Consider the following 21,510-nt stretch of genomic DNA (forward strand, 5'->3'; position numbering starts at 1 on the left):
CATCCTGTTAGAGATGAGGGGCTCAAACCTGCATGCAACACTCCACGTGCTGTCTGACCAATGCCTTATAGAGCCTCATTAATATCAGTGTGTGTGTTTTCACATGGTTGTCCTCACAATGAACCACAGCTTGTTTCTATTTTTCAGAAATATTATCAGGAAAGTGTTACATCAAGTTCTAACGCAGACCACATCCCTATTCAGTTATCATCTCTGGTTTGATATCAGGTAGTAAACTAGCATAAATTTGATCGAATAATTCTGAGTTGTCACTTTGGTAACCAAAGGCATTAAACGAAAGAGATTTTGCCTCTGGTTCCTGACTGGAGTTAAATTCATAGAGAAAATAATCAGCCATGATTGAATAGTGTAGCAGACCCTATGGGCCAAATTGCCCAATTTGGCTCCTATGTCTTATGATCTTACGATTTACATTGGATTCCAATTCTCAGCCTTGTCTTCAAATCCTTTGTAACACGCAAAATGCAGGAGGAACTCAGCAGGTCAGGAAACATCTATTGTGAGGAATAAACAGTCAATGTTTTGTTTGGACCCTTCATCACCGACACTTCAGATCCTTTTATGGTTTTGCCTTTCCCTCTTTTCATGGTCTCCTCTAGCCCTACATTTCTCAATCCTCAAAAATCTCAGTGCTGCTTCAGTGTTGGCCTCGTTAGTTACTCCTCCACTGTCAGCCATGTTGTTGGTCCTAAGCTCTCAAGCTCTCTCAACACCTTTGCCCCTCTTTAAGGTTTTCCTTAAAATGTAATTTATCCTCCGGGTCTTTGTTTCTTTCATAGAAACATAGAAACATAGAAAATAGGTGCAGGAGTAGGCCATTCGGCCCTTCGAGCCTGCACCGCCATTTATTATGATCATGGCTGATCATCCAACTCAGAACCCAGCCTTCCCTCCATACCCCCTGACCCCTGTAGCCACAAGGGCCATATCTAACTTCCTTTTAAACATAGCTAATGAACTGGCCTCAACAGTTTGCTGTGGCAGAGAATTCCACAGATTCACCACTCTCTGTGTGAAGAAGTTTTTCCTAACCTCGGTCCTAAAAGGCTTCCCCTCTATCCTCAAACTGTGACCCCTCGTTCTAGACCTCCCCAACATCGGGAACAATCTTCCTGCATCTAGCCTGTCCAATCCCTTTAGGATCTTATACGTTTCAATCAGATCCCCCCTCAATCTTCTAAATTCCAACGAGTACAAGCCCAGTTCATCCAGTCTTTCTTCATATGAAAGACCTGCCATCCCAGGAATCAATCTGGTGAACCTTCTTTGTACTCCCTCTATGGCAAAGATGTCTTTCCTCAGATTAGGGGACCAAAACTGCACACAATACTCCAGGTGTGGTCTCACCAAGGCCTTGTACAACTGCAGTAGTACCTCCCTGCTCCTGTACTCGAATCCTCTCGCTATAAATGCCAGCATACCGTTCGCCTTTTTCACCGCCTGCTGTACCTGCATGCCCACTTTCAATGACTGGTGTATAATGACACCCAGGTCTCGTTGCACCTCCCCTTTTCCTAATCGGCCACCATTCAGATAATAATCTGTTTTCCTATTTTTGCCACCAAAGTGGATAACTTCACATTTATCCACATTAAATTGCATCTGCCATGAGTTTGCCCACTCACCCAACCTATCCAAGTCACCCTGCATCCTCTTAGCATCCTCCTCACTGCTAACACTGCCACCCAGCTTCGTGTCATCCGCAAACTTGGAGATGCTGCATTTAATTCCCTCATCCAAGTCATTAATATATATTGTAAACAACTGGGGTCCCAGCACTGAGCCTTGCGGTACCCCACTAGTCACCGCCTGCCATTCTGAAAAGGTCCCGTTTATTCCCACTCTTTGCTTCCTGTCTGCTAACCAATTCTCCACCCACACCAATACCTTACCCCCAATACCGTGTGCTTTAAGTTTGCACACTAATCTCCTATGTGGGACCTTGTCAAAAGCCTTTTGAAAATCCAAATATACCACATCCACTGGTTCTCCCCTATCCACTCTACTAGTTACATCCTCAAAAAATTCTATGAGATTCGTCAGACATGATTTTCCTTTCACAAATCCATGCTGACTTTGTCCGATCATTTCACCGCTTTCCAAATGTGCTGTTATCACATCCTTGATAACTGACTCCAGCAGTTTCCCCACCACCGACGTTAGGCTAACCGGCCTATAATTCCCCGGTTTCTCTCTCCCTCCTTTTTTAAAAAGTGGGGTTACATTAGCCACCCTCCAATCCTCAGGAACTAGTCCAGAATCTAACGAGTTTTGAAAAATTATCACTAATGCATCCACTATTTCTTGGGCCACTTCCTTAAGCACTCTGGGATGCAGACCATCTGGCCCTGGGGATTTATCTGCCTTCAATCCCTTCAATTTACCTAACACCACTTCCCTACTAACATGTATTTCGCTCAGTTCCTCCATCTCACTGGACCCTCTGTCCCTTACTATTTCTGGAAGATTATTTATGTCCTCCTTAGTGAAGACAGAACCAAAGTAATTATTCAATTGGTCTGCCATGTCCTTGCTCCCCATAATCAATTCACCTGTTTCTGTTTGCAGGGGACCTACATTTGTCTTTATCAGTCTTTTCCTTTTTACATATCTATAAAAGCTTTTACAGTCCGTTTTTATGTTCTCTGCCAGTTTTCTCTCATAATCTTTTTTCCCCTTCCTAATTAAGCCCTTTGTCCTCCTCTGCTGAACTCTGAATTTCTCCCAGTCCTCAGGTGAGCCACTTTCTCTGGCTAATTTGTATGCTACTTCTTTGGAATTGATACTATCCCTAATTTCTCTTGTCAGCCACGGGTGCACTACCTTCCTTGATTTATTCTTTTGCCAAACTGGGATGAACAATTGTTGTAGTTCATCCATGCAACCTTTAAATGCCTGCCATTGCATATCCACCGTCAATCCTTGAAGTGTCATTTGCCAGTCTATCTTAGCTAATTCACGTCTCATACCTTCAAAGTTACCCCTCTTTAAGTTCAGAACCTTTGTTTCTGAATTAACTACGTCACTCTCCATGTTAATGAAGAATTCCACCATATTATGGTCACTCTTACCCAAGGGGCCTCTCACGACAAGATCGCTAATTAACCCTTCCTCATTGCTCAAAACCCAGTCCAGAATAGCCTGCTCTCTAGTCGGTTCCTCGACATGTTGGTTCAAAAAACCATCCCGCATACATTCCAAGAAATCCTCTTCCTCAGCACCTTTACCAATTTGGTTCACCCAGTCTACATGTAGATTGAAGTCACCCATTATAACTGCTGTTCCTTTATTGCACACATTTCTAATTTCCTGTTTAATACCATCTCCGACCTCACTACTACTGTTAGGTGGCCTGTACACAACTCCCACCAGCGTCTTCTGCCCCTTAGTGTTACGCAGCTCTACCCATATCGATTCCACATCTTCCCGGCTTATGTCCTTCCTTTCTATTGCGTTAATCTCTTTTTTAACCAGCAACGCCACCCCACCTCCCCTTCCTTCGTGTCTATCCCTCCTGAATATTGAATATCCCTGAACGTTGAGCTCCCATCCCTGGTCACCCTGGAGCCATGTCTCTGTGATCCCAACTATATCATAATCATTAATAACAATCTGCACTTTCAATTCATCCACCTTATTACGAATGCTCCTTGCATTGACACATAAAGCCTTCAGGCACTCTTTTACAACTCTCTTAGCCCTTTTTAATGCTTGCCCTGGATTTGTCGGCCCGCCACTTTTACTTTTCCCCTTTGTACTTTTTGCTTCTACGCTCACTTTACACCCCTCTGTCTCTCTGCACTGGTTCCCATCCCTCTGTTGTGAACTAACCTCCTCACACCTAGCCGCTTTAATTTGATTCCCACCCCCCAACCATTCTAGTTTAAAGTCACCTCAGTAGCCCCCGCTAATCTCCCTGCCAGGATATTGGTCCCCCGAGGATTTAAGTGTAACCCGTCCTTTTTGTACAGGTCACACCTGCGCCAAAAGAGGTCCCAATGATCCAAAAACTTGAATCCCTGCCCCCTGCTCCAATCCCTCAGCCACGCATTTATCCTCCACCTCATCGCATTCCTACTCTCACTGTCGCGTGGCACAGGCAGTAATCCCGAGATTACTACCTTTGCGGTCCTTTTTCTCAACTCCCTTCCTAGCTCCCTATATTCTTCTTTCAGGACCTCATCCCTTTTCCTACCTATGTCATTGGTACCTATATGTACCAGGACCTCTGGCTCTTCACCCTCCCACTTCAGGATATCTTGGACACGATCAGAAATATCCCGGACCCTGGCACCAGGGAGGCAAACTACCATCCGAGTCTCTGGACTGCGTCCACAGAATCGCCTATCTGACCCCCTTACTATCGAGTCCCCTATCACAACTGCCCTCCTCTTCCTTGCCCTACCCTTCTGAGCTACAGGGCCAGACTCTGTGCCGGAGGCAGGGCCACTGTCGCTTCCCCCGGGTAAGCTGTCCCCCCCAACAGTACTCAAACAGGAGTACCTGTTGTTAAGGGGCACAGCCGCCGGGGTACTCCCCATCACCTTCCTTTTCCCCTTCCCCCTCCTAACCGTGACCCACTTGTCTGCCTCCCGTGGCCCCAGCGTGACCACCTGCCTTCCACTCCTCTCTATCACCTCCTCACTCTCCCTGACCAGACGAAGGTCATCGAGCTGCAGCTCCAGTTCCGTAACGCGGTCCCTTAGGAGCTGCATCTCGATGCACTTGGCGCAGATGTAGACGTCCGGGAGGCTTGGAGACTCCAGGGCCTCCCACATCCGACACCGAGAACAGCAAACTGCCCTCACAGTCATAATGCCCCTCTCCTCAAATAGCAACAGAAAATGAATGTCAAACCTTCCTCGCCTCGCCCGCTTCCGCCTAAGCCCGGTGAGCCGAAGCCCTTAAGTCTTCACTCTGCTCCTTGTGGCTCAGTGTCTGCTTTGTTTCGTGATATTCCTGCAAAGTAACATGACATGTTTAATGATGTTAAAGCTACTCTATAAATCTTACATAAGTAAATAAGCACTGACTCAAGAAAATATTCACTCTGACTAAAATCTTTCTGCATTATAAATTAAGAGAGCAAATGCATTTATACCTAAATGTGGGAGATACTGAATAACATTTTTATACATCTTTGGATGTTCTGTTTCATTGCTGGTTGTGGAATTCAATTCAGTTCAAGTTTAATTGTCATTCAACCATAATGAGTACTCATGAATACAGCCAAACGAGACAGGGTTACTCTAGGGTCAAAGTGAAAAGCACAGTACCAACAGTCACTCACAGCACAGAGCACACACAAGATAGCAAGCACAAATTCAAACACAGTTACGCAATAAAAGAGTCCACAACTCGCGCCATCAATCCACAATAGAGCCCGGCTCCCTCCGAATGAACACTGGGGGCAGCACTGACTCCAGCCTGGACACTGTGCCACAGCGCCCCCGGTGGAGCTTATCAGTCCCGACGACCTCCCCTCATCCCCCAGGCGACACCACACTCATATATATGAAATGTGAATAGAGGCTGATATCCTGTCATCTGTAGTGCTAGCAATCAAAAGATTAATTTTTTTCCATCTAGTTGTCCTATGAGCAGTTTACATCGTTGTACGTCTTGGTTCTCTGGCTAGAGTCAAAGGTAGAGGGACTTTACAGTAGCAGAATGCTGCAAATTATTACCTTTGTAACATATTTGTATGTTATTGGGTATAAAGCACACTGTGCAACATTGGTAGCAAATAAATTTGTATCTTCAATTTAAATTCTTTCACCTAATTGAATGCAGATTGTTGCTTGCCAGTACATGAGTGCCAATACAAAGAAGGTATGGCAACAACTCGACTTTCCTAAAATTTGTGCTGATTCAGCATGTCATCTAAAACTTTGACAAGCTTGTATAGATACACAGTGGAGAGTGGGTTGTATCATGTCCTGGTATGAAAAACACCATGGTGGAAGAACAGAAAAGCCCACAAAAATTAGTTTCCATCACAGGAAAAGCCCTCCCCACCATTAAGCACATCTACAAGGAATAATGACACAAGAACCCAGCATCGTTCCTCAAGGGCCCCCACCACTCAGACCAAGATCTCTTGCTGCTGATCTTGGGAAGGAGATCCAAGAGCCATAGGTCCCACACCACCAGGTCCCTGAGCCACTGTGGATGACTTCATTCACCTCAACACTGATTTGATTCCACAACCTATGGACTCACTTTCAAGGATTCTACAACCCATTTTCTCAACAGTACTTATTTATTGTTATTTGTATTTGCACAGTTTGTCTTTGTTTGCACACTGGTTGTTTGTCAGTCTTTGTGTGTAGTTTTTCACTGATTGTGTTGTACTTTTGTTCTAATGCGAATGCCTACAAGAAAATAAATCTCAAGGTAGTATACAGTGACATATAACCTCAGCGTCCACTTTATTAGGTACACCTGTACACCCTCATTAACACAAATATCTAATCAGCTAACCATGTGGCAGCAACTCAATGCATAAAAGCATGCCAACATGGTCAAGAGGTTCAGTTGTTGTTCAGACCAAATATCAGAATGGAGAAGAAATGTGATCTAAATTACTTAGACCGTGGAATGATTGTTGGTGCTAGATGGGGTGGTTTGAATATCTCAGAAACTGCTGATCTCCTGGGATTTTCACGCACATCAGTCCCTGGAGTTTACGGAGGAGTGGGAAAATTTTAAAAAAAATCCAGTGAGCAGCAGTTCCCTGAGCAAAATTGCCTTGTGAATGAGAAAGATCAGAGGAGAATGGCCAGACTGGTTCAAGCTGACAGGAAGGTGACAGTAACTCAAATAACCATGTATTACAACAGTAGTGTGCAGAAAAGCATCTCTGAGCACTCAACACATTGAATCTTGAAATGAGTGGGTTACAGCAGCAGAAGACCACAAACGTACTCAGTGGCCACTTTATTAGATACAGGACGTACCGAATAAAGTGGCCACTGAGCGTACATACTGTGATAATAGATTTTCTTTGAACTTTAGCTAATAGAAAATAGAGAATAAATAGGTTAATGACTCACAGTAGAAGATAGATTTTTAATAAAATATCTGTTGGATGATGCACTTAAGCAATGAATCAGTTCAGAACATATTAGGTTTTTGTATTCAGCTTGTGAGAAATTTCCTATAGGAAGTATTTCAGTAAAGCCCGGCTCCAGTTACTGGCATTGAGTTAACAGACAGCCTTGAGCCACTTGTTAACCATATAAAATGCACAGCAAATGCAACTAAGATAATTGGAATTTAGTCTCTTAGCGCTGTCTGGAAAAAGGCTGCAGTGCACTTTTTTTTGATGTGGTTATGGGTAACAATTTGTCATGGGAAACTTGCAAAAACTTCACAGGGCAGTTTTAAGTAACATCAGAAAAATTGCAGGATTTGGTTGAAAGGCCAGCTCTGGTACTTCTGTTTTGTAAACATCACATCCAAAGGAAGATTTAGTATTATTTCTACACCCTTTGGTTCTTAAGGTTACACATTAGTTGATCCGCTGGTTCAAAGCTTCACAGTGCACCTGCTCGGATCTCTAGCAGCTGTAACCAACAACAATCCCTGATTAAACTTCCTATGCCATCTAAAATGTTTTGACCATCTTGCGGTTTCCATAATCTTTGATTTATATTGTAGCATGGCTAACGCTGCAGATTTCAGTGATGTAGAATCACAAAAGTATTGCACAGCAGAGATGCAGGCCATTCAGGCTGACAACTCCATGATCTATCAAGCCTCTCCTCCCTCTTCTCACCATGGCCCTCTGTGGTGGGGCACCATAGTAGCGCAGAGGTTAGCACAACGCTTCACCGTACCGGTGACCCAGATTCCTGACGCCACCTGTAAGGAGTTTGAACATGCTCTGCATTTCCGAATGGGTTTCTCTGGGTACTCCGGTTTCCTCCCACAGTCCGATAATGTACCGATTGATGGGTTAATTGTCCCATGATCAGGCTAGGATTAAATTGGCTGATTGTTGGGCGACATGGCTTCAGCACTGTATCTGGATAAATAAAAATATTTCCTTCACCCATCCTCCCTGTACACCCTTCTCTGTTACTTGAGTTATAGTCATAGAGCGCCACAGCACAGAAACAGATCTTTTGGCCCGTCTAGTCCATGCTGACCCAAATCCCGGCTAGTCCCACCCACTCTTACCTGGACCATATTTCTCCACACCCCTTTTCATCCATGCACCTATCCAAACTTTTCTTTGAACGTTACAGTCAAACCCACTTCTACTTCAGCCATTTGGTTCAACTGTCCCCTGAGAGAGTGAGTTCCATCTCACTTTTGGGTGATACAGCTCTCTCACACTTCAAAGTAAATTTGTTATCAAAGTACATATATGTCACCCTACCCAGCCCTGAGATTTATTTCCTTGTGGCCATTCACAGTAAATCCAAGGAACACAGTAGGACCAATGAAAGACCACGCTCAACAGGACGGACAACAACCAATGTGCAAAAAACCCAACAAGCTGTGCACATACAAAAAGAAAGGAAAAAATGCAATAATAATAATAAATAAGCAATAAATATTCAGAATATAAGATGAGTAGTCCTTGAAGGTGAATCCATATGCTGTGGGAACAGTTCAGTGATGGGGCGAGTGAAGTTGTGTGAAATTTCTGAGATTTCCGTTAGATCCCTTGGTGACTTTTTTGGCTCTGATGGCCTTTAGGTATGATTGTCTCTACAGGTGCAAACATTCCCTCACAATCAAGGCCTCCCATTATTTTAAAGGCCATTGTTAGGTCATCAGTTGGCCTTGATCTCCAAAGTGGAAAGAGGTGCCTTTACAAGATTGGAGTCAGTGGGGTGCTGGAAGAATTAACTTCCATCGGCAGGGCAAATGTACTGTAGGGTGGCCACAGTTTGCAGTCTCTCAGGCTCCACCGGGCTACCACTGGGGTAGCACTTGCTGATTTGTAATAGAACCTGTGCATCGGACCAATAGACAAGGAGCTGGAGGAACCCAGCGAGCCAGGCAGAATCACACAGCGAAATAAAATAACACAGCGTGGAAACAGGCCCTTCGGCCCAACTTGTCCCTGCTGACTACAGTGTCTTCCCTGCTAGTCCCAGCTGCATGGATTCAGCCCATCGTCCTTCAAGCCCTTCTCCTCCATGTACCTATACAAATGCCTCTTAGCAGTTTATGGCTAATACGAGAGCGCATAATTTTAAGGTGATTGGAGGAAAGTATAGGGGGAATGTCGGGTCGGAGATCGTTTTTTTACATGGAGGGCAGTAGGTGCATTGCCGGAGGGGGGGTGGTTGGGGCAGATTCTTCATTAGGGACATTTAAGAGACTCTTAGACAAGCTCTTAGATGAAATAAAATGAAAGGCTGTGTTGGGGGGGGAAGGGTTAGATTGATCTTGGAGTAGATGGGGCCTGTACCATGTGCTCTAAATCTCTCCTCTCTTAACTAGTGCCCTCTAATTTTCGACTCCCCCACCATTGGGCAAAGACTTTGACTGTCCACCTTATCCCCTGTCCAGCTCTTGGCTCCATCCCTCCCCCTCCTGCCTTCTCCTATCATTTTGGATCTCCTCCTGCCCCTCTCACTTTCAAATCTCTTACTAGCTCTTCCGTTAGTTAGTCCTGACGAAGGGTCTCGGCCCAAAACGTCGACTGTACCTCTTCCTAGAGATGCTGCCTGGCCTGTTGTGTTCACCAGCAACTTTGATGTGTGGCGCTTGAGTTTCCAGCATCTGCAGAATTCCTCGTGTTTGCAGTATCTATACCCCTGATGACTTTATAAACTTCTATGCAATTACTCGTCATTCTCCTCTCCTCCAGTGTGTCCAGCCTCCTCCTGTAACTCAGGCCCTTTAGTGTTGGCAGCATCCTTGTATAATATAAAGATGCCCACAAGAAAATTAATCTCAGGGTAGGACACGGGGACATATACGTACTTTGATAATAAATTTACGTTGAACTTTGAGATGCATGCAAACGGCATTAATGCTGGTCTATATTGTGTGTGTGCGTGTGTGTGTGTGTGTGTATTAGTTGTACATTGTATGTCTGCGTGCAAACTGAAGTGTGTGTGTGTGTGTGTGTGTCCATATGTGTGCAAGCTCCCTGTTGATGGCGAGTGGGGCCTGTCTCAACTCCTTGCTGATGGATCGAGCAGCAGTCACTGTTCTGGTCATAAACAACCGAGACCAGTGAGAACCAGTCCAAAAAGAGTGGTATGCTTTTGAGTAACTTTACACCATTGTGTAATTCTTCATATTTTTTTCATATTGGAAACTGTTATGCATTCAAAAATATAATGTTACGTGTCTGGATTAAATATGAACAGCAGTGCAAAGGAGAACTTTTATTCATATGTGTATAGATTTGCACAACCAGATCCATGGGCTGACCGGCACAGTCCTCTTCCATTTGATCTGATGCATTTCACTGTATGTTTCGGTGTGCACATGGCACATAAAGCTCATCATTTTCTTTCATGGGAACATATGTTGGAATTCTCCCATCTTTAAAATAACCCCTTTTTCCTTTTTAGTTTGTATATGAATGTGTTTATCCAAGCTAAAGACCCTGAACTTCAATAATTTTCTAAAATAAAACACTCAAAATGCTTGAGGAACTCAGCAGGTCAGGTGAGGAATAAAGAGTCAATGTTTCAGGCCAAGACCCTTAAATCAGGACCTCCATTTTTCTATCATTCATGTGCCTATCTAAGAGATTCTTAAATGTTTTTGATGAATCTCCCTGTACCACCAGCTCTGGCAGTGTGTTCCACACATCCACCACTCTCTGTGTAAAGAACCTACTTTTGCCATCCCCCCTATACTTTGCTCCAATCACCATAAAATTATGCCCCCCCCCGCCCCCCCGTATTAGCCATCTCTGCTCTGGAAAAGAGTTGATGGCTATCCGGTTTACCTATGAATCTATGGTCCTGTACGCCTCTATGGAGTCACCTCTCATCCTCCTTTGCTCCAAAGAGAAAAACCCTGGTTCGCTCCATCTATCTTCATAAGATGTGCTCTCTCATCCAAGCAGCATCCCGGAAATTTTGAGGGAGTTGACTGTTCCTCTAGACTTTTCCGTTCCTAGGCATTGGAGTTTCCATACCTGGCCATGATGCAACCAGTTAAGACACTCTCCACTGTGCCAAATAACCTAATCTGACAAGTTGGAGCTGATGGATAATCCATTAAATATAGAGGCTGGTGGGTTTGCAAAATAAAGATTGTGGGATCTTTATCCTTGTTCTGCCTAGGAGGAAAGGGAATAGATGAGATAAGGTCAAAGGCTCTGTCAAGTATGGTCAAGGGGAAGTCATGGTTCAGGAAGGAGGCACATATGCTGGGAGGTACCTGTACTGAAAATCATTAGCGTGCCCATAGCTGGAGAAAGTGAATGAAGTTGAAGAAGTTGTTGAATCTGAGAAAAACTGTTCCATGGGAACAGAAAAGTTGTTGTAAGTTAATTAATCACAAGAAGGCTTCTCCAAGTTCCATGCCTGTTCCATGGTGGGTGAAATTGTGATTGATTAACTAACTGAATGGTTGTTTAGACAACTCGCAGTGATAGGACACTCTGCTTTGTGGAAGGTTGAGTTATGCCATTGAACCTCCCCATTGAGGATGACTGGGTTATGCTGACATGTTGGAGGCTACCCAGATGTTGCTCAACCTGAGAGAGGGATCATTTTGTAGAGTAATACTTGGTTCATTTCTCTATTGTACATAAGCAGTCCTGTGGTTAATTTGTTAGAGCTGCTACGAGTTCCAGGCTGGAAACATCAATGCAAGTCTTCCGAAGAGTGACAGTGAAATATTGCAGACACTGGAAGTGCGCAGCCAGTCAGCATTTGTGCAGACTCAGCACCTTCAACCAATCTGTAACATTAACATGGCTTCCTTCTCCTCGAATGAGTGGCATAGTGGTTAGCTTAATGGTGCCAGTGACCACCGATTGGGGTTCGATTCTCGTCGCTGCCTGTCAGGAATTTGTACATTCTTCCCGTGACTGTGTGCATTTCCTCCGGGTGCTCTGGTTTCCTCCAACATCCCAAAGATGTACGGGTTAGGGGTAGTGAGTTGTGGGCATGCCACGTTGGCGCTGGGAGCATGGTGACACCTAGCCCCCAGCGCGACTCTCGTTGATTTGATTTGATACAAACAATGCATTTCACTATATGTTTTGATGTAAGTGACAAATAAAGCTCATTTTTATCTTTGAATGCTGCTGAGTATTTCCAACTGATACTGAAAAGAAAACCTCTGCTGTCTTCATAATTTGGCAGCCACCCTTACTGATCATCGGGAAGGAGGTACAGGGGCCTTAAGTCCCTCACCACTAGGTTCAGGAAGAGTTATTACCCTACAACTATCAGGCTGCTGTACTGGCATGGATAACTTCACTCACTTCAACTCTGAACTGATTACACAACGTATAGATTTCACTTTCTCTCTCTTTCTATTTACTTATTACTTTTTTGTGTATTTGCACAGTCTGTATTCTTTTGCACATTGGTTGTGTGTCAGTCTTTGTGTGTAGATTTTCATTGATTCAATTGTATTTTTTGTTCTACTGTGAATGCCTGCAAGAAAATGAATCTCAGGGTAGTATACGGTGACATAAATGTACTTTGATAGTAAGATTACTTTGAGCTTTGAACTTGGAACTTTGAATTACATTGGAGTCACCATTTAAATAGAACTGCGTTTAAATTCTACACTATTATTGTCGGAGTTGATCGTATGCACTGGACAGAGAGAATAAGAAGTCCAACTGAACAAAATTCAAGAGGCTCGTTAATATATTTCCTTTGTTATTCCATCTTTGAAAAGATGTTTTTAATTGATTGATCCCTAACTACTTCACATCTAACCAAAGGGTTTTAAACTCTCTAATCTGTTTGTTTAGGGTTATTTGGCAAGCCTGTTGAGGATTGGATTCTCAGATCATTGGTTTCACATAAACAGTACTCAAAATGTTCAGGTAGTTCACTGCCAGAGCTGGTTGGCATCCCCAGTTGCTTTGAAATAGGTGTTATATGCTGGAATCGGATTACCTTTAATTCATTTGATCCTAGCAGGGCTCAAATCCAGCTTTGTGTGTGTCTCCTCATGGGATACTGAAGGGAAATGCAAGATTTTTGTTCTGTATGTGCAATGCATTGCCCAGAGGTCAAGTCTTATTAGATCAACAAACACAAAAGGCTGAAGGAATTCAACAGGTCGGGCGGGATCTATGGGAAGGAATAAAGACTCTGTTTCTGGCCGAGACCCTTCTTCAGGACTGAAACGAAAGCGGGAAGATGCCAGAATAAAAAGGTTTGGGGGGAGGGGGAGGAGTACAAGTTGTCAGGTGATAGGTAAGACCAGGGGTTGATGAATTAAGAACCTGGGAGGTGATTGGTAGAAGAGGTACAAGGCTGAAGAAGAAGGTTGGAGGAGCAACACCTCATGTTCCATCTGGGTAGCCTCCAACCTGATGGCATGAACACCGATTTCTCTAACCTCCAGTAATTTCCCCCTCCTCCTTCACCATTCCCCATTCCTGTTTCCCTTGCTCACCTTATCTCCTTTACTGCCCATCGCCTCCCTCTGGTACTGCTCCCACTTCCCTTTCTTCCATGGTCTTCTGTCCTGTCCTATCAGATTCCCCTTTCTCCAGCATTTTATCTCTTTCTCCAATCAACTTCCCTGCTCTTAATTTCACCGCCTTCCCCTACCCCTCTCCTGGTTTCACCTATCACCTTCCACCGTGTACCTCTTCCTCCCCCCACCCCAACCTTCTTACTCTGACTTCTCTTTCTTTCCAGTGCTGACGGAGGGTCTTGGCCCGAAACTTGACTGTTTACTCTTTTCCTCCTTCTCCAGAAACACAAGAACATCTGCAGATGCCGGAAATCTGGAGCAACACACACAAAATGCCGGAGGAGCTCAGGGTAGAACATAGCAAGACAGCAATAGGGGGAAAGATTGTTAACGACACTTGAGAGGAATAAACTCACTGTTTTGAGCCAAAGCCCTTCATCAGGACTGGGAAGAAGACAGAATAAAAAAGTGAGGGCGGGGTAAGAGTACAAGCTGGCAGGTGATAGGGGAGACCAGGTGAGGGGTGATGAAGTGAGAAGTTGGAAGGTGATGGGTGGAAGATGTAAAGAGCTGAAGAAGAAGGAAACCAGTTAGAGATGAGAGTGGACCATGGTCGAATAAGAAGAAGGAGGGTTACCAATGGGAGGTGTTGGGCAGGTGAGAAAGAGGGAAGCAGTAACAGGGGTGCCAGAATAGAAGAAGAATGGTGGGGTGGGGGGGTGAGGTTACCGGAAGTTAGAGAAACTGATGCTCATAGCATCAAGTTGGAGGAATATGAAGTGTTGCTCTTCCAACCTGAAAGTGGCTTCATTGTGGCTGTAAAGGAGGCCATGGAGTGATGTGTCAGAACGGGAATCGGGGGGGGGGGGGCGGCGGTCAAATTATCCATCGCGAGAACCTGCTTTTTGTGGCAAATGGATCATCACTGTAAATCGCAAATGCATGATAATGAATGATAAGTAGTTTTTCAAACTCTGAATGACTTGAGTGTTCTTTTTCTCTGTGAGTGCAATTATTAGTGCAGAATTAGACTATTAACCCACTATGTTGACTTGCAGGTGGCAAAAGTGGAATATATAAGACACAAACCAAGATTAAAGGAGGTTATAGTGAGGTTAGAAGAGCACCTGGAATGTACGTGCACAGCTCTACAGTCCAATTTCGAGTACAGAGAACATGAAGGTACTTTTCTGAGTTGCCTGTTCGGTTTGTCTGAAATATGTCGTTCCATTCAAATGTTAAAATTTCTGTTCTTGTTAATCTGCATTAATAAAACAGTCATTTGCAGTCTCTTCAGCAGTTTATAAGGTTTTAAATTCAATTGTAGGGTTGCCACCACCGGCTGAGTTTTAAGGGATAAATTCAGTTCGTGGAAATTCTCCTCGGAATCGGAATCAGGTTTAATATCACTGGCATATGTTGTGAATGCACATTTACAGTGGTGTGCGCAGAAAATTAATTCCCATTGAATGTAGGGAGCAAACACTTAGGGGCAGAATACTATTAAACTGGGCATTTCCAGCCCCTGCCATACACTCAGTGACCATTTTATTAGGTACAACTGTACACCTGCTGGTTAATGCAAATATTTAATTGGCCAATCATGTGGCAGCACTTCAATGCATAAAGCATGCAGAGGTCAAGAGGTTCATCTATTGTTCAGACCAAATTTCAGAATGGGGATGAAATATGATCTAAGTGACTTTGACTATGGAATGATTGTTGGTGCCCGACAGGGTGGTCTGAATATCTCCGAAAATGCTGATCTCCTGGGATTTTCATGCACGACAGTCTCTGGAGTTTACAGAGAATGGGGCAAAAAGTTTAAAAAAAATATTCATCCAGTGAGTGGCAGTTCTGTGAGTGAAAATACCTTGTTAATGAGAGAGATCAGAGGAGAACGGTCAGACTGGTTCAAGCTGACAGGAAGACGACAGCAACTCAAGTAGTTATGTGTTACAACAGAAGAACATCTCTGAACACACAACATGTCGAACCTTGTAGCAGAAGACCACACCAGGTTGCACTCCTTACCTAATAAAGTGGCCACTGAGTGTAATCCCCTTCGACAAGCTTAAGGAGAAAGTTGGGGTTGAAGTTCTGCCCCGTGATAGAAAAAGCAAGTACTCACTTGTTTGTAAACTCTTTCTCCTCAATCTACTTAATTTTGTTGAAGCCATTTCCTTTTATGAACATTGTTAATATTTGAAGTTTCAGGCTTCTTAGCATCCACAATGCAGATGGGTGTGCTAGGGTAAGGACATTTGGCAAGCAGAGACCCCTGTTGGCTTCCATTATTTAATCCCGGTTTTCAGCTTCTTTTCTGTTAATTCCTATGTTTTGTTGAACAGAGATGCAGTGAATTACACGTTCCCCAAGTTTACAATTTTTTTTTCCGAGTTCACTTTAAGTTCAAGTTTTAACACTGTTTGGGTGGTAGGGGGAGATATGTCTCTACCAAAGGAGGTGTAAGGTGCTCCTTCCCTCCGCTGGCCTCCAGGTCACCCTTGGGCAAAGTGTAGCACCTGCTTGCCTCCCCCTCCCCGATCAGGGTCACGTGAAGCCATGGGTGCAGGTGGTAAATGGTCTTCTGAGCAGCTGGTGTGTATCACAGGTCCTGGTTGTGCAACCACTGAGGCCAGCCAGACAATCTCTGATGAGTATTGATAATGGCTGGTGGGTGGGGATGGCCACCTGTATTGTAAAGACATTACCCAGAAGAAAGCAATGGCAAGCCCCTTCTGTAGAAAAATTTGCCAAGAACAATCATGGTCATGAGACTATGATCGTCTACATCACATGACATGGCACAAAATGAAGATGATGATGATAACTTCTTAAAAATCCAATAACTTCACTTGAACAGCATAATTAAAAGAGAAATATTAGAAAACTGCATAATAATTTGCACTTTTTAATTAGGCAACTCAGTCTTGCAGTGAGATTCCCTTATTCAACTTATTCTTAATGGAGGGAATCATCATTCCAATTAAGTAGTTTGGTTTCAGAGGTGGTAACCCTGTTTATTGATTGTTAGAGTAGTGTTATTGAACTGCTGAACTAGTAAGGTTGTGATCCGTGTTTAGTTAGTGGCTGCTCCAGTACTTGCTGAGGTCTTGTTAAATTCCAACACAAGTGCATTTCCTTAGGCCCTATCACCAAACCAAAGCGTTTTAGAGGAAGAAATAGTGAAAAAATAAAAAAACGGAGGCGTAAAAAGTTAATACTCTCACCTGACAAGGATGTGTTACCAACATAAAAGCTCTGGGACCCATTCAGGTAGGACTCGTTCAGGTGGCGGACTGATTTCAGCCACTGTACTTCATGAGAAAAAAAAATGATTAGATGCTATAATTTTAACACAATCACGTTCCAAATCTTAGCACGCCTTGGCTTGAGAGTGGGTAGAAATTATTATTTGATTGGCTCATCTGATTCTGCCCCTTGGGTAGATACTGATCACCGCTGGACATTTCAGTCTTTCACTGCTTATTTTCCTCTGCACTGATGTGAAAAGGCACATATCTGCACATTTCTAACCTGGCTTACTTTCCTTGCCCTGATGCTGATTATTGTCCTTTGATTTATTGCAATGACGGGCAGGGAAATTGATTTATCTTTTGTGAGATGTCTTTTAATGGTGTTAATTTGTAAAATAAATGAAAGGTGGGTAGCAGTAACTGTCTTGACTCGATAGGAAATAAGATTGAAAGATATGTTAACTCCAATAACTTGAATCCGTCTTCACAGAGGAGCTAACTTCAAATAGAGGGGGAATAAAGTGTTAGAGAAAGCCATGAGGTTAAAGACAGACAAGTCCCGGGAATGAAAGGGTTAATGTATGAGAAGCATTTGATGGCTCTGGGCCTGTACTTGCTGGTGTTTAGAAGAATGAGGGGGCAATCTCATTGGAAGTTATTGAATATTGAAAGTCCTTGATCGAGTGGTGAGTGGCGAGATGGTAATATATCCCTGCCAAAGGAGGTGTAAAGTGTTGGTGTTCCTTCCCTCCGCTAGCCTGCTGGTCAGCCTTGGGCAAGGTGTAGCACCTGCTTATCCCCCCCCCCACCCCCCACCCTTGATCAGGGGGCCATTTGAAGCCATGGGAGCAGGTGGTGGATGGTCGTATGAGCAGCTGGTACATGTCGGAAGACCTGGTTATGCAACCACCGATATCAGGCAATCTCTGCAGAGTATTGAAAATGGCTGGGGTCACCTGTTTTGTAAAGACACAGCCCCCAGAAGAAGGCAATGGCAAACCACTTCTGCAGAAAAATTTACCAAGAACAATCACGGTCACGGAAAGAGCATAATCACCTGCGTCATACGACACGGCACGTGAGGATGATGATGAGAGGAGAGCAGATGTAGAGAGGGTATTTCCAGTAGATGGATAAATAATTTAAAGATCACGTATACATGGAAGCATCAAAACATTCAGTGAAATGCGTTGTTTGCGTCAATGACCAGCATAGTCCGGGGATTGTACTGGCGGGGGGCAGCCCACAAGTGTCGCTGTGCTTATGGCGCCAAATAACATGCAACAACATACAGACCCTGGCCAGTGCATCTTGGGAGTGTGGGAGGAGGCTGAAGCACCCAGAGGAAATCCGTACGGTCACAGGGAACACGTACAAACTCCTTGCAGACAGCAGCAGGAATTGAACCAGGGTTGCTGGCATTGTAAAGCCCCTTATGCCAACCACTACACTACCCCTATGTAAAATTATGAGGGGGCGGGATAGGGTGGAACTGTTGTCCATTCCAGAAATGAATAAAACCCGAGGACAGAATTGTATTTGTTTATTTATTGAGTTAGAGCGTGGAATAGGGCTTCCAGTCCTTCGAGCCACGCCGCCCAGCAGCCCCCGGTTTAACCCTAGCTAATCATGGGACAGTTTACAATGACCAATTGCCATGCTAACCCACATGTCTTTGGATGGTGGGAGGAAACTGGGGCACCTGGAGAAACCCAGCGATCACGGGGAGAACGTACAAACTCCTTTCAGGCAGCGGCAGTGGACAGTGGCCTGAGAGATGAGTTTGAATCCCACCAGAATGAACGCGAACGTGTCAGCTAGAGTCCCTGATGTTAACCTGCAGCTGAATGTGCTTCCCAACACTTAACTTGCCCAGAGTGTCAGCAGGGCACGGCTGGAGATTGCTGCAACCCTTCTGCGGCCCTCAGCAAGGGGAAAGCGGAAATTAGGCAGGATTCCATCCCCGATCGCTCTGCCAAGACTCCTAGTGGAAAGTACGGTTGGCCGTTGGGTGTGAACTACATTGGATTCAGCTGAATAACGACCCCTTTGATGGGTTAACAAAGAGCTGCCAGTTCCTGTTGAAATGTACCCCATCATGAATCTCGCCTTTGGGAGAGTTATTTGGAGAGGCCGAAAGATTTAGATAGAGATCTGAGAAATCTCTCTGACTCAGCTACACAGCGGCATTGCTTGAATAGCTAGCTGCAATAAGTATTATTGTGGACTAAAGCAGGTTTCAAATTATATAGCCTTTCAACCAGTGTTTGAACAGTGGTTTACCAACTCATAAAATGCTGGAGGAACTTAGCAGGTCAGGCAGCACCTATGGAGGGGATAAATGATCAATGTTTCAGTCTGAGCTGAAGGCTGAAAAGGAAGGGGGTAAAAGTCAGACTTAGAAGGTAGGGAGAGGGGAAGGGGTGCAAGCTGGTAGATGATAGGTGAGACCAGGTGAGGGGGAAGGTGGGTGGGTGGCGGAGGTGGATTGAAGTAAGAAGCTGGGAGGTGATAGGTGGAAGAAGTAAATGGCTGGAGAGGAAGGAATCTGATAGGAGAGGAGAGTGGACCAGAGGAGAATGGGAAGGAGGAGGGGAACCAGTGGGGGAGGGATGACAAGCAGGGGAGGAGAAGAGGAGGGATGAGAGAGGAACCAGAATGGGGAATGGAAAAGGATTATGAGGGAGGGGAGAGAAATTACCGGGAGTTAGAGAAACCAATGTTTATGCCATCAGGTTGGAAGCTACCCAGACAGAAAATGAGGTGTTGCTCCTCCAACCTGGAAGTGGCTTCATCATGGCAGTAGAGGTGGCCATGGACCATTGGAATGGGAATGGGAAGTTGAACTGAAATGAGTGGCCACTGGAAAATCATGCCTCTTGCAGTAGACAGCGTGAAGGTGCTCGACAAAACGGTCCCCCAGTTTGTGTCAGGTGAAGGGTCTTGGCCCAAAGTGGTGACTGATTATTTTTCTCCATAGACGCCATCTAGTTTGCTGAGCTCGCCCAGCATTTGGTGTGTGTTGCTCAATGTTTCTGGCATCTGCAGAATCTTTAGTATCTGATCCGTTAATAACATGTTGTTGTGTCTGCAGTCACAGTTTTCCTTGACTGTAAAGTTTGCACATGTACACTTACGGGAGCAAGATGCTAAAAAATATACCCGGCATCACAAACACTTAACACAGCCACGTCTCTTTGCTTGCGATATGCCACCATGCATGCTAAGTTGGAAGTTCGTTTAATGGAAGAGCTTGTCATTTGATTGAATTCCAGTTAATCTTTTCTGTTTCTTCTCTTGCAGATGTGAGGTGAAATTAAGCTAATCGAGGACTTGTAATGGAGGGCAAAGGACAAACACCCTTTCGTTACATTCCAAAGCCTGTACCCCAAAGGTGCTTTTATTTAGACTGTTTCCCTTCTGCCCTCAACAAAATTCTCTCCCTGGCAAACTGAAAATGGACAACTTTTTTAAAAAAAACTGACTGAGGTAACAAAGAGTATGAACGCAGACTGGGTTTGCGTGGTAAACTGATGCAACTCGGCATCTTGTCTCTGTCTTTTTTGAAATACATTAAAAAGAAACGAAATAAAAAAGGCATTCATAAGAGTGCAAAGATTATTGGAAATGCTGCTGAAAGGTTACGGTTTCAAGTGAACGATGGATATATAATGAAGAACTTCTATAATGGTGCTGTTAATTGAAAGGCTGTTAATTTGATGCCTCAGAGGAACAAATGAACGAGAGGCACAACGCTGATAAGAACTATCCAAACTCAACTTCCCTATCAGAGCCATCCATAGGACTGTGGAGCGACCTTGCACAGCGTTCTAATTCTTTTGAACTATGCGGTTCCTTCTGAGGGTGGGGTGGCAGCCTTGAAGACGGATGTTAAGAGATCACGAACGCACCATTAGGTGTATATTAAGCTTGCTTCTACTGTACTCTCTTTATTGTTTTATTATTCAGTGGACTACTTGTATATTTTATTGCATTTATGAGACTGCAGGCTACAACTTTGCAGTATATTGTTGATTTGTTTTACTGGAAGAATATGATCTTTAACCTAAGACGTTCAGAAAATTTGTAAAAAAATTTTTTCCAAAAACTCTCTTTGGTTCAATATTTCCCTTTATCTCCGTTCTTCCTACTTTCTAATTTAAATCATTTCAAGTAAAATTATTTTGCATTAATAAATGATACAAAAAAACAAGTTATCTCTGGTCCTATATAGTGCAAAATGTTATTTTGGTATTATTTTGTCATTCAGTAAAACTATATGATTTTCATTTTTTAAAAGGAAAAATATTTTTTAGCTTTTATTTCACACATGTACCTACACTCAGTGGCCACTTTATTTGCTGCAGGGGTGGAACTTGGTGTGGTTTTCTGCTGCTGTAGCCTATTCACTTCAAAATTTGACATGTCGTGTGTTTAAAGATTCTCTTCTGCACACCTCTGGAATAACGTGTGGTTATTTGAGTTACGATTGCCTTCCAGTCAGATTGAACCAGACTGGCCATTCCCCTCTGTCCTCTCCCATTAACAAGGAATTTTCATCGATAGAACTGCCACTCACTGGATGCTTTTTGTTTCTTCATAAACTCTAGAGACTGTTGTGCGTGCAAAT

General features: G+C 44.0%; 1 protein-coding gene across 3 annotated transcripts in view; it reads left to right on the forward strand.

The window, feature by feature from the left end:
• LOC134352132 (platelet-derived growth factor subunit A-like) overlaps nt 1-21,093 on the forward strand; it is an 83,714-nt gene extending 62,621 nt beyond the window's left edge. The window contains exons 5-7 of one of the 3 annotated variants that reach the window (XM_063059356.1): nt 14,679-14,802; nt 16,770-16,899; nt 20,184-21,093. In XM_063059356.1, the coding sequence (XP_062915426.1) occupies nt 14,679-14,802; nt 16,770-16,879 (234 nt within the window). In that variant the 3' untranslated portion in view covers nt 16,880-16,899; nt 20,184-21,093. The remainder of the gene's footprint in view (nt 1-14,678; nt 14,803-16,769; nt 16,900-20,183) is intronic. The other 2 variants (XM_063059358.1, XM_063059359.1) reach the window with 2 other exon arrangements.
• Nucleotides 21,094-21,510: the final 417 nt, after the last annotated feature.

The sequence above is a fragment of the Mobula hypostoma genome, chromosome 9 (assembly GCF_963921235.1).
Source record: "Mobula hypostoma chromosome 9, sMobHyp1.1, whole genome shotgun sequence".
Taxonomy (NCBI): Eukaryota; Metazoa; Chordata; class Chondrichthyes; order Myliobatiformes; family Myliobatidae; genus Mobula; species Mobula hypostoma.